Genomic DNA, 12,699 nt, shown 5'->3' with positions numbered 1-12,699 from the left:
CATCATATTGTAGACTCGTTAACTAGATCTGCATGCAGTTCATCATCCGGTTTGATCCGGACTGTCACCGTGGCGTGTGAACGTGATTACGCCAAAGTGACCACGCGGCCGGCAAGCCATCCAGCAGCCTTTCAAACCACACCGCCATGATCGTCTTCCCTCCCTGCTCCACTGTTGCTTTGCGGCCAAGCCTCGTCGTCTCGGGCGCCGCGTGCTTCATTCTCCCCCTCGCGACAAAGCAAGGAATCCGGAGCAAAGGGGGGCAACGGTCATCACGTTAGTAGCAAAAGCACGGGGATCCCAAAACCACAACCCAAGAACCGGACGCGTGCACGCGCAAACCTCCGCCCCTCTCCCCGCGCGCAATGGCCGGCGCAACCCCAAGCCCCACGCAAACCAGCCATGTCTCGGGGAGGGCCATGGCGATCCCTGCCGGCCTGGTGCCCGCGGCCGTGCTGCTCGCGGCCGCCGTTGGGCTCCTCGCGCTGCTGCCTTCGCTGGCCCAGGCGGTGTGGGAGGTGCCCCACCTCGCCCTCCTCGGCCTCGTCATCTCCTACGGCGTCTTCACCCAGAGGAACGCCGACGCCGGCGGCGATGGCAGCGCCGCCAAGGAGGGCTCGCTGGCGTGGAACGCGCGGTACCACCCCGACGGCCCCCTCGTCGTGGTCGCGGATCACGCGGCGCCGAGCGGCGGCGGCGGCGGCGGCCAGCGAGGCGCGCGGGAGAGGCCGCTTTCCTTGCCGGTACGGAGGCTGAAGACCGCGCCGTCTTCGGCTAAGCAGTCAGAAACCGATGGCGATGCCGGTGATGCCTTCGGTGAAGAGACGGATAGCTGCGCGTCGTCGTCGGGGTTCTGGGCCGGCGCACGCGCCGTCCCTTCGCCGCCCTCTGTTCTCGACGCCGACATGGGTCTGTCTCCGTGCTCACAGCCACAGTCGCCACGGCCCTTCTTTATCCACAGCGCCAACACGTCCCACGGGCTCAACGCCGCGACGCCGTCCACCATGTCGAGGGGCTTCGCCCCGGGCTACCGTCCTTCTGTGCCCCACGACCAGCCGTGTAGCGACGACGGCGAGGGCAGCGACTGGGACGACGAGGACGCCGACGGGTCGGACGAGATGACCGTGTCTTCAGAGAGATCGGTCCGCGGCGACTTCGCCGCTGCCTGCGCTAATGATCACAGCGAAGGCGACACGTCTGTGGACGAAGAGCTTCTGGAGCTGGCGGCGAAGGCGGGGCCGGACGGGGAGGAGGAGGTGGACAGGAAGGCCGACGAGTTCATCGCCAAGTTCAGGGAGCAGATCAGGCTGCAGAGACACTAGCCGGCCACGGCATGCATTGCCATCGCTGGATCCATGCATGCTCTGCCAAGTGCCGAGCACCCATCCCACACACCACATGACGAACGGCGAGTGTAGCAGTCGTACTGCGTATTTGTTCATCCGTTCATATTCGTCTGTAGCATCGTGTTTCCCGTACCATTTTTATTGTTTTTTTTGGGTGCTTCGACGCAACTAGGAGCCGGAGACACGGGTGCACATGGATTGGAAACTACACGGCGTTCTTTCAGCGCATTTGTGCAGTCCTCCTCGTATCTGCTGGAAAGCTTGCGATGTACTGTAGTACCAGGATGAACATGAACTGCTACAATCTGCACATAAATACCAATTCGTAAGAATCTTTTGAGGCATGCATGCGTGCAGGACATCAATGGGATGAAATGCTCTTACCTCTGAAGAGAAGACAATGCATGCAAACACCACGGCCCAAGTCTGACGGAGACGTGTTTGGCCATGCATGGTTGCTTATGCTAGACTTCTGCATCAAGTCTCATTGCCCGTCTGTTCTTCTGTTGGACGCATCAGAGAGCATTGGTAGGCTTGTAGCCGTCCTTCTTGAGACGACCAAGACCTCCCACCAGCAGCGTGAAGAGGCACATTTGTGTTGTGCCCACCGGTGTGCCAAAACATCGAACGCTCAAGGAAAAACAGCTGGAGCTCCTCTAATTTAATCTCGTCAGGTACGTCCTCACTGAACATCGTAAACAGGTGTGTTCCTGGTGAAGCCGTGGCATGCAGCGGTGGTTGCGAAGGCAGGGATGGAGCTGCCTGTTCGACGAGAGAGAGTACGTACGTGTGCTATCACTCGTCGCCAACGATGGCAACCATCAAAATTAGACCGAGACTGTGGTCGCTAAAATAGGCTAAGACCGTAAAGGCTAACCAAACCTGTCCTTGGGCAAAATTGATTGAACGACAGAGCCAAGATCTCCGTGCCTTGCAGAGTTGCAGTACCGGCGCTCCTCGTACAGCAGCAGTGACCAGTGATCAAGATCACCCACTCCATCAATTTTTAATGCGCCATCAGGACACTTCAATTGACGAGAGGACAGTACCCATGTTGCTGCCCACCAGGCCACCCCATCACCTACGCAATCCCGCAATCCCAAAATCCGGACGCGATCCCAGAAGAACACTGTCCGCCGAGCCCTCTGCCACCCGCCGCCGGGACCGTCCGCCTGCGCGCGTCCTGGTCAGGGGCGCCAGCATCCCGGAGCCAACGTGCGTACGCCGGGCCGCGCGTGATAGAAATAGGATACCTTCCGTCCGCCGGTCCCGTGCCCCCAACCGCCGATGCCACCAGCCGCGCCGTGCTCTGCGCCTCTGCACCCCGGACTTTCTTCTCGGCTGCCAAAGTTTCAACGGGAAAAAGCGCTTGCTCGCAGTCGCAGCGAGATGGGCCCACTAATAAACACCTACCACCCCCCCAGCTAATCTCCGAAATGAAAAGGCCAAGCCCTCAAAGGAAAAGCGAGGAAAGAAAATAGGCAACTAATAAAGAAGGCGGATTGCCGGAAGCCACCCTCTCCGCCACTCTCGCTCACACAGTCCCACAGTGATAAAAGCCTCGAGCCGGGACGACAAGAATCTCTCCCAAGCCAGCCAGCACAGCCACCACCCTCAGCCAGTAGCTCACCCGGCGACTCCTGGTAGCTCCTCCTCCTTTCCCTTCCCTGCGGCGGAGGAGAACTGCTAGTGGTAAGCAACTGAGCAGAGCACGGCAAAGGAAAGAAAGAGCTTGCGTTGCCTAGCCTAGCTTGCTAGCTTCGCCGCGAAGGACCTGGCCTGAGAGCGCGGCCACCGCCACCGGGGCAGCTAGCTTCCGTTTCCCTCGCGCGTGCCTATTTACGCCGGGCACCGGGCGCGCCACGATGGAGATGGCGGGGGCGGCCGAGGCGGACACGCCGTCGCAGGAGCCGGTGCGCAAGGGCCGGAGCAACACCATCCTGCTTCCCATCGTCGGCATCCTGCTCGCCTACCTGCTCTACCGCTTCCTCCGCCCGCGCCTCCGCCGCCTGCGCCTCGACCGCTACGTCCCGTCGGGCGCCCGCCTGCCGGGCTGGCTGCGCCGCCGCGCGCCCAGCGGGGGCGCCGTGCTGCCCTACTTCGCGCCCATCGCCGACCGCCTCGGCGCGCTGCCGTACCTCGGCCCCTTCGCCGAGCGCCTCGGCGTGGGCCCGCAGGGCGGGTACGGCTACGGCTACGGCCACGGCGGCGGCGGGGCGCAGGCGCTCGTCAAGTTCCCCGGCGGGGAGGCGCTGTCGGTGGCGGCCATCCTCGAGGCGCCAGGGGAGGTGGTGGCCAAGTCCGCGCACAGCACGCTGTACCGCGCCGCGATGCGCTCCGGGGAGGCCGCCGTGCTGCTCCGGTTCGTGCGCCCCGCGTGCGCCGTCGGGGCAGACGAGGCCTACGCCGCCGCGGGGCGGATTGGCGCCGTCAGCCACCCGAACCTCGTGCCGCTCCGCGCGGTGTACGTCGGGCCCAGGGGCGAGAAGCTGCTCGTGCACCCGTTCTACGCCGCCGGCTCGCTCCACCGCTTCCTGCAAGGTTGGTAGCCCTTCGCCTTCTCCTTACTCTCGTTTACATTTCACATTTTACCAAGTTTTCACCACTCATGCTTAATCGCGTTCCAAAGATGAGAGGTTGTCGCTCTAACGTTGGTTGGATGTGGGGGGTCATCGGGTTAATTGTTGTCGACAGAAGTCTGTTCTTTTAGCAAGATCTCTGACCACTGTCAAAGCAAGATCTCATACCTGTATTGCACAATGTAATACAATCACGAATTATACCAGCATACACACCACATGCTGGGTTATGATTATTGATTGAATATACTAGCAGTTTGCATAATAATTGCATTGCAGCCTTGCTGCACGTAGCTGAAGTCTTCGGTGCTTCTCTTCATGGCACCTATTATGCACATAGTTCTTTTCAGTATGCATTTAGTACTGGTAAAATGTAATTGTTTTGCATCCAAACAGGAACCTGTCATTATTTATCGTGCAAAACTATGTCGTTTTTAAAAGTTTGGTTCGACTGAAGTAAATTGAAAAGCGTCAGCTCAAGTGAGTTGAAAATGGTCCTGAATATTGACGACTAGTTTAATCTAATTTGGTGATGTTATAAAATACACGAGACCTGAGGGCGAGGAAATAGTACATCTGTTGATATTTTTTCCTCCATAAAACGTAAAGGGTCATGGCATTACTAAACTAAATATTAATATGAGCAGATCACTAGGGCCACTAGCACTTTAACTTCTTTTTTGGGTGGGGCTGGGGCGATTGTGTAGGTACCCCCGGCCCATGTGTTCTTGCTCTCTGTTGTTGTCATCATTATATTCGACACCAAATCAACTTTTTTGTGAAGACCTTTTCTGCTTGGCTGTCAGCTCGAAACTTCCAATGGGTCCTGGTGCCATGCTTCTGACTCCTGTTATTTGTTAAGGTTGTTAGTTTGAGTTCACACTTAGCAAATCATAGTAGTTAGTGAACAGTCAGTTCGATCTATGTCTTCCCGATAATAAATGATCTTTGCTATAAAGTGATAGGTTGGATTTTTGGTTATGGCTATTTAAGTAGAGGTATTGTTATCTAGATTAAACCAGAGGGCTTTTGTATTAGCAGCATAGTACTTTACACTGTTTGTGCAACTTTTTTATTTGAATGGGTTGTTGAATCACAATCTTTAACAGAATATGATGATTTATCACTGGAAACAATTGATGCTCTGAACAAAATAAATGACAAATGAACTGTTGATGATAGCTCATTTCTTTGTTGCCATCACATACAGAGGGGATCGCTGAGTCACAGAGATGGAGCATAGTTTGCAATCTCTCTCTCGGCATTGCCAGGGGCCTGGATCACCTCCACACGGGCTTGGAGAAGCCGATGGTTCATGGCAACCTCAAGACGAGCAACATCCTTCTCGACGCCAGCAACGAGTGCAGGATATCGGACTACGGCCTCTACCTACTTCTGAACCCGACCGCCGCGCAGGAGATGCTGGAAGCATCCGCGGCGCAGGGGTACAAGGCGCCCGAGCTGATCAAGATGCGGGACGCCACGAGGGAGAGCGACATCTACAGCCTGGGGGTCGTCCTGCTGGAGATGCTCGCCCAGAAGGAGCACGCCGACGACGGGCGGCCGAACCCGCGGGACATCCTCCTGCCGGCCTCCTTCAAGAACCTGGTCCTCGAGAGGAAGATCTCCGAGGCCTTCAGCTCCGACCTCGCCAGGCACTGCAGGAGGTCGGGGAAGGAGAGGAACCTGAACGCCTACTTCGAGCTGGCCACCGCCTGCTGCAGCCCGTCTCCGTCGCTGAGACCCAACACGAAGCATGTGCTCAAGAGGCTCGAGGAGATCGCGAGATGAATCGTGAAGGGATGCGAGTAGGTTTGCCAGCTTGTTACTATTTAATCAGCATTGCATTACAGCGGCATACCGTTGGTACTGTGAAGCTGAAGCTCCCTGCATACTGCAACTTCCCCAAAGCTAAATTGGACTACGGAATTTGAACTGGGCAGTTGGGGAATGGATGCATGCGTTTCACTCGCATCCAGGAACATGTATAGTCTTCGCAGAGGTATGCAGAGAGGAACTCATCTGAAGGTCTACCGGGGCTGCTGTCAGTGGATGAGCATGACTACTAGATTATGTTTTTGTTGTGTTTTACCTGAAAATAGAAATGTACAATCATAGTGCGCCTGGAGACGTGTAACAGATCTACTCAGTGCATGTTGTATTTCCACGCTGCAGCATCAGTGCATCATCACCGTGTCAGTGGAATGTTCTCTTCCAGCTCCAGATGCATGTAACAATGTATTCCCAGATGTCATGGCATTGTCGTCGACATTGTGATTGATATTCCCACACTCCCTGTGCGGCTGTGCATGTGCTTATGTGCTACAAACTGACGATCCAGTCGAGTGATTCTCTCCGGTAGTGTTCCTGTCTCCTTGCCCAGGCCAATCTCTGCACTTTGCGGGGTTGGTGATTTGTCCTTATCAGCAACAATAATTCACTCTGATCCCCTGCGATCGAGCGATGGAGATCCGCTCTTGACGTGTTTCTGCAGCCCGCCGCAGTGGCATCTTGTCGAGAACCTAAGGCAACAAGAGCCCAAGATTTCCCATTCGAGGCCTCAAATCAATCGCTTTTCTTAGTTGAGGCTGACATGCACACATCCGGCCGTGTGACACCTACTAGGCCAGATGCTACACTGGTCTTCCCTCCCTCATTCGTAGCTACACATTTCACTGAAACAATCCATGGCAGACCGTAGTCACCCAGCTTATGCACACAACACAACGGATCCTGTTCTGCCCTGCTGACAGTGCATCTGCAACCTGATCTACGCTGACTACCAAGTCTGCATTATTGGCCTATGCTCCAAATGCACCCAGCAGCAGCAACGGAGAAAAGAAGAGATCTTTTCAAAAGGAAAGAAAAAAGGAAGGGATCTCGCTGCCGAAAGTAATACCCTACCTTGCTGTCGGAATCAGGCAGGTGAAGTGGTGAACTCTAGCTAGATGCCCATTTTTTTCACCGGGTAGCGGCGGCATCCCATTCACGGGACGGGGACCAGACCGCAGGTCCCGCTCCATCACCCGTCCCGGCGCGAACCAAGCGCAAAGGCGGCAGCACGTGAAGCAGGCTTGTCCCAGCGCTGCAAGGGTGCCACCAAACCAAACAAAGCGCAAGCTACCCTCCAAATCCGCGGCCGCAACCGGCTGCAGGCTCTGCCTGATCTTGCCGGCGCGTACGGTACGGCGCTCCGGTCCGGCGGCCCGCTCGTAACCGCCGTGCTGCGACAGGCGAGCCTGTGACACCCCCGTGATAAACCCGGGGCCCTTTCCCTAGTCGCGCCGATCGATCATTCCTCCACGGGGTTAGTGATCACTTGGCCAGTGGCGTGAGTAGCAGTTCCAACTACTGCTAACCAGTCGGTGCAGGCTCCTACAGCCTCCCGCCGTGCCTGTTCACGCGGGCGTGGTCCTGCGCCCACTGCACGGCACGCGCGGTTGCGCGTACATGCTGTATTGTGCCGTCGCGTAGCGCGCAAGGGAATACCTGCCGTGTGATGCCGCGGCAGTAGCTCAACCGTGCCGCACTGCAATACAACGAAGCAGCTGGGCAGGCACGCCAATCGCGTCGCTGCTTGCCGCCGCGCCATGTTTTTTTTTACGTGGCGGGTGCAGGTGGTTCATGGCGTCTCTCCCTGTCAATCAAGGCATGCGGTGCGTGCGTGTCCCCCGCGCGTCAGCGAACGAGCCGCTGCTATCTATCACCAGGGCGCTGGGCGCCACGCACGCACAAGGGGATTAGGTGCCACCGGTGGGCTTGTGCCTTGTGGGTTCATGATGCGGTCGCGCATGTGCGCGGGCATGTGGTAGGAATGGCCGGTAGCGCGAGCTGGACCTGGACGCGACGCGCATGCAGTAGGCAGAGGCCAGTCGGCCAGTGGCGATGGCCGTGTCACCTCGCTCGATTCGCTTTCGCTGGCTCTCGGTTCATCAGGGCTGGGTGGGTGCTGGCTTCGGCCGCCGCTCGCACTGGGCCGACTCCTGCACCACAGCTACGACTACACATGGCAGGAACTGGCCCCACCGTAGTTGTTTTTTTTCTTTCTGAAGATAAGACCGGAGTTAGAAATAGCTAGCATTGTACTCTCTGCTGCAATGATGGCCATCACTGCCGTGTTCGTCCGTGCGTGTCTGGCCAGTGAATGCAAGACGCCGGACGGGGGCCGGCGTGGGCGTCCGATCGAGCGCCCGACGCATGGAGGGCCGACGGGTAGAGCGGACGCGCTGTCGAAGCCGCGGTGGACGTTAACATTTGCCCGTGCCGAGGGTAGTCGACTCGAGTGATCCGGTGATCGCAAGAACTAGGCTCCGGCCACACTTTGGCCGTGGCGAACTGCGCGCATGGCGCGGCGGGAGGAAAGGAAAGGACGAGGCGGAGGCGGCCGCCTGCCTGGGCCCGCCTGGGCGTGTGCCGCGCGCGGTGGTGGAACTGGAAGCCGGCCTCGAACCAGCGGGCTCGCGCCTTGCGAACTGTGTTGAAGTGACCACACCACCCTCTCCTGGCCCAACTACGGTGGTGCGGACTGCAGACTGCAGAGGAGCAAGGCCTGGTAGCAACGGAAGAGCACCTGGCGGCCCAGCATTTTGATGCCGACTGCCGAGGCTGTGCACGGCAACGGCAGTGCACTTCATAAGAACTCTTCACAGTCAATATACAAAATCTCCTGTGCATGAAAAAGAGTTGCTGAAAGTACTGCAACAGCAGCTCCTTATTTTCTTTTTATTGGGTATAAACAAATGGTGCGGTAGACACTTACATCATCTCATTTACAGGCTAAGAAATTCATCGTCTGCATACGTAACTACAAAGTATGCACCGTGCAACATTTCACGAGAAAAAAAAGATCAGATCCCATCTTATGGTACAGTATTTCCAAAGAACTTGGAGGCTTTGCCGCAGCTCATGGAGCTTCAGAAGGAACTCCGTGGTAACCAACAGAAGAGTGGTCTGAGCTGGAAGGAACAGCGTTGTACTGACCATAGCCGGCATAAATTCCCACAGCAACGAGACTAAGGATGACAAATCTATACCACGCTTCTTCATGTAGCTGCCCAATAAAGTGCCAATGCCATCAGTCATGGGATTTGGTGGAAAATAGACGTCGTCAAGGCAACATCATAAAGAGATTTTTTACTGCTGAAATCTGTAACTGAAGCCAAAACAGAGCGAACATGTAGAGCAGTGCAAACCTGAGCAAACAGGACCATGTTGAAGAAAACAGAGATAACTGGAACCAGCGGTACCCCAGGACAAGAAAAGCCAGGCGGATCCACATAGACCTGGAAATACATGGCAGGCAAGGTTTTGAAGAAAACAATGTATCAGCAAGCTGAACATCAGTGCATCTAAATTTTAGTTACATGACATTTTTATCCATGGTTTGAAACAGCAAAACGAATGATGTGATTTATCCAACATAACCATGGGTCATTACATGCATATGGGATTATATGGATATGCAATATCTGATAATTAGGACAGGCAGATATAAATGGGATTTACCTGACGAAACTGGAGAGCAAAACTGGCAGCAACAGCTATCAGGAAAGCTACTACCATAAAGGCAATATCATAGTTGAATCGATAGCAAAGTCCCACTATAAAACCACAAAGAGCAACAATGACAAGACATAGAGCACCCTCTTGCCAGATTGACATATTTCCAAGGGAGCGACGACTAGTTCCTTTGTCATTCCATCTTAATGTGATCACACAAGCTGATACGACTGAATAACCGGTCTGCTCCCAGAAAGATAGAACTTAGCAGGGTTAAAAAACTAACATTAATGAGACTGATCAATGGTAAGAATGAGATATGTAGTTGCAAATATTTACTGAAGTTTCCATACCAGCGTGCCAACGGAAAGAATATGTGAGAGCATGTGCACATTAAAGAGACCTGCCATGACTGCTGCAACACAGCCAACCCAGATCTGAGAGTGCAGAGGAGTATGCCTTGTTTGGTGTACTCTAGCAAATATTGAAGGTAGAAGCCCATCCCTTCCAAGGCCAAGATACAAACGCGACTGTTTAAAATTATGGAGGATGTAATTTTCATCAAGTAGATCAATTTGATGAGCAAAAGTACGATTCCGATCAGTGATACATAGTAAATTAGAAGGTATACCTGAACATACAAGCCAACTAGAAGTGTTGTAGTAAGTCCAGCAACAGCACCAATACTGATCAATACAGTAACAAATTTCAGCCCCTTAGCAGCAAAAGCCTCAGCCAAAGGAGCATCTTCACCAAGTAATGTATATGGCACCATTCCAGTAATGACCAAGCATACAGCAACATAGAATAAGACACATGCTAGAAGGCTTCCTAGGATACCGATGGGCAAATCCCTCTGAAAATGTTTGTTTGCATGGCAAAAAGAAAAGTTAAGATGAATTTCAAACTAAACAGAATATTGCCATAAAGAACTAGGTAATAAATAAGTGAGCCTACTGTCTTACCTGTGGCCTTTTGGCTTCCTCAGCAGAATTAGCAACTGCATCAAATCCAACGTATGCAAAAAAGACTACTGTAGCTCCAGTCACCACAGATTTGAAACCATTAGGCATAAATGGTGACCAATTTGATACATCCACCTCAAAAACACCGGCAAATACAACAACTATTACAATGACTATCTGCATATTAGAAATAGGTGCATTATCGCATCAGCCCAAAACACTGAATAAGGTCTCCCAAACACGAAAGGTATCTTGAGAAAAATAGAACACCTAATAATGACCTTTTGCATGTGTAAATGTGTAATAATCAATACCCCCTATCATAGAAGACCCAATAATAATGTTATACAAAAAAGGCTCACTTAGCCACTTAACACTGATGCTACATAAAAAGTCACTTAACCACTTGTTCATCTACCCAGATTAACACAGTGTGTAAGCTACAAATTGTAGTGGAAGGAAAAACTATTTTAGAGTGCAAGCAGTCCTACCTTCAGAGTAGTCATAAAAGTGTTCACTGCTGATGATTCCTTCACACCGTAGCAGAGAATCACAGTTAATAGGATGAGAAGAATCGGGGCCAATATATTAATCGATACAACACCCCCGAAAAAATCCTCTCCATGTCCTATCCAGCTTGGAATGTGTCCCTTCAAGAATGGGATAAGCTCCAAGAATTGGATAAAGTAGCTTGCTAAGCTGCGAGCAATGCTTGCTGCGCCAATATGGTAATCCACCATCAACTGAGTGAAAACCAAGAAGGCAGTGATCTCATTGAATGCCGCATATGTGTACATGTATGCTCCCCCAACCACAGCAGGGAATCGAGATGCGAGTTCAGCATAGCACAAGGCATTGAGCACACACGCAGCTCCAGCAAGAACAAAACTGATCGTAACACCTGTTTCAATTTGAAGCACTGGTGTTATTTTCAGCACAAAATAAAGAACGGAAAACTCTGTGTAAGCAAGTAAAGTATCGTTTCAATTCAAACATTTAACGGAGCCAATTCAAACATTTAATCTACAGAAAAAGAACAGTCCAATTCAAACATTTAACGGAGCCAAACAGTCAAGCAATTCTCAAACGATTTACTAGTCGCATGAGTGATTCCACCAAATTTTCCATGTCATTGCAAATTCTACTACACCCTTGAACCAAGAGGTTGTTGGTCACCTCCAAACTCTAGTAAACAAATCTCTTTGTGGAACGAGTAACAGTAGTACTGTCCAATTTCGATTCTAAGTGGCAACAGGAGCTAAGGGACTGTTGTGTTGACCTGGGCCAGCGTCGCGGGCGACGGTGCCGGTGACGACGAAGATGCCGGCGCCGATGGAAGCCCCGATCCCGAGCAGCACGAGCTCGAGGACGCCGAGCTGCCGCACGAGGCCCTCGCCGGAGGCGGCGGTGGACGTGTGGGCGCCGAGGGGCTTGCGGCGGAGCGCCGCGGCGCAGAGGCCGGAGAGGAAGGGGCGCCCGGTTGAGGAGTAGGGTCTGTGGTCGTCGGCTTCCTCCATGGCGCCTGAGGAGATGGGGAGCTGGTGGCGTCGCGACTTGGGCCGTCGCGTCGTTGGCGTCCGCCCCCAGACCGGGAGGAGTGACGTCGGCTCTTGCGTCATGCGGAGGAGCAGCGGAGGCGTGGCCCCGCCGCTCGCCGGGGATTCGTTGGGGGATCGGGGTTTGGTAGAGGGAAGATCCTGGTTGGGCTGCCATTCTTCGTTCTTGGGCTGTAAAGGATGTTTTGTGTTGGGCTTCAGACAATTTACACAGTATGATGTTTCTGGGCTCTATCTTTCGATTCGCCCTCCGTGTGAATGGGCTTCAATCCTCTCAGAAAAGGCGCTTCAGCCCGTTGGCTTCCCGAGTTTCAAACTTACAAACCGACCGATCGCTCTCCCCGTTCCAATCTGCGGCGGCCGCCGGCGGCACCGAAGCGGCGGCCCTGAGCTCGACTACGGCGGCGGCGCTGGATACGGCCATGGAGGAGGCTGGAGAAGGGAGGGCAGCGGAAGGCGGCCCCAGCGGAGGTCCACTCGTCAGCCAAAGAGCGGCACGGGCCGCTGCAAGTCCGCGACGATGCGGCCGCCAAGGAACCTCTCGGAAGCCTCGATCCTTCCCTCACCGCCACGCGGGCCCCGCGGTAACGGCCTATCCAGTTGCACCTGCTGCCACACGTGGTCGCTCTCCAGCTGTGCCCATCTGGCAGCCCGGGCGTGGCGTGGGGAGCGCAGCAGGGGCCGGAGGGGCCTTGGGCCTTGGCCAGCTGCGTTCGGGAGCGTCGGATCAGGTGCACCCAGGCACGGCCGCGAT

At 54.3% G+C, this 12,699-nt stretch overlaps 3 protein-coding genes across 3 annotated transcripts; 2 read left to right on the top strand and 1 right to left on the bottom strand.

Moving 5' to 3' along the window:
- Positions 1 to 23: 23 nt before the first annotated feature.
- LOC112873419 lies at positions 24 to 1,662 on the top strand. Its single transcript, XM_025936376.1, has one exon. It carries the CDS (start codon positions 366 to 368, stop codon positions 1,320 to 1,322), a length of 957 nt encoding a protein of 318 aa, XP_025792161.1. The 5' UTR covers positions 24 to 365; the 3' UTR covers positions 1,323 to 1,662.
- A 1,150-nt stretch (positions 1,663 to 2,812) lies between these two features.
- LOC112876993 (putative kinase-like protein TMKL1) lies at positions 2,813 to 6,221 on the top strand. Its single transcript, XM_025941188.1, has 2 exons — positions 2,813 to 3,887; positions 5,136 to 6,221. Exons 1-2 carry the CDS (start codon positions 3,212 to 3,214, stop codon positions 5,714 to 5,716), a joined length of 1,257 nt encoding a protein of 418 aa, XP_025796973.1. The 5' UTR covers positions 2,813 to 3,211; the 3' UTR covers positions 5,717 to 6,221.
- A 2,418-nt stretch (positions 6,222 to 8,639) lies between these two features.
- LOC112878742 (cationic amino acid transporter 9, chloroplastic) lies at positions 8,640 to 12,057 on the bottom strand. The gene is made up of 8 exons (XM_025942955.1): positions 11,669 to 12,057; positions 10,881 to 11,290; positions 10,390 to 10,566; positions 10,056 to 10,280; positions 9,778 to 9,954; positions 9,431 to 9,667; positions 9,118 to 9,207; positions 8,640 to 8,975 (listed from the first exon to the last, which is right to left on the bottom strand). The coding sequence occupies exons 1-8, from the start codon at positions 12,006 to 12,008 to the stop codon at positions 8,829 to 8,831; spliced, it is 1,803 nt and encodes a 600-aa protein (XP_025798740.1). The 5' UTR covers positions 12,009 to 12,057; the 3' UTR covers positions 8,640 to 8,828.
- Positions 12,058 to 12,699: the final 642 nt, after the last annotated feature.

Source organism: Panicum hallii, chromosome 1 (assembly GCF_002211085.1).
Source record: "Panicum hallii strain FIL2 chromosome 1, PHallii_v3.1, whole genome shotgun sequence".
NCBI lineage: Eukaryota > Viridiplantae > Streptophyta > Magnoliopsida > Poales > Poaceae > Panicum > Panicum hallii.
The sequence above is the reverse complement of the archived record's forward strand: the minus strand, read 5'-3'. Positions and strand labels throughout refer to the sequence as shown.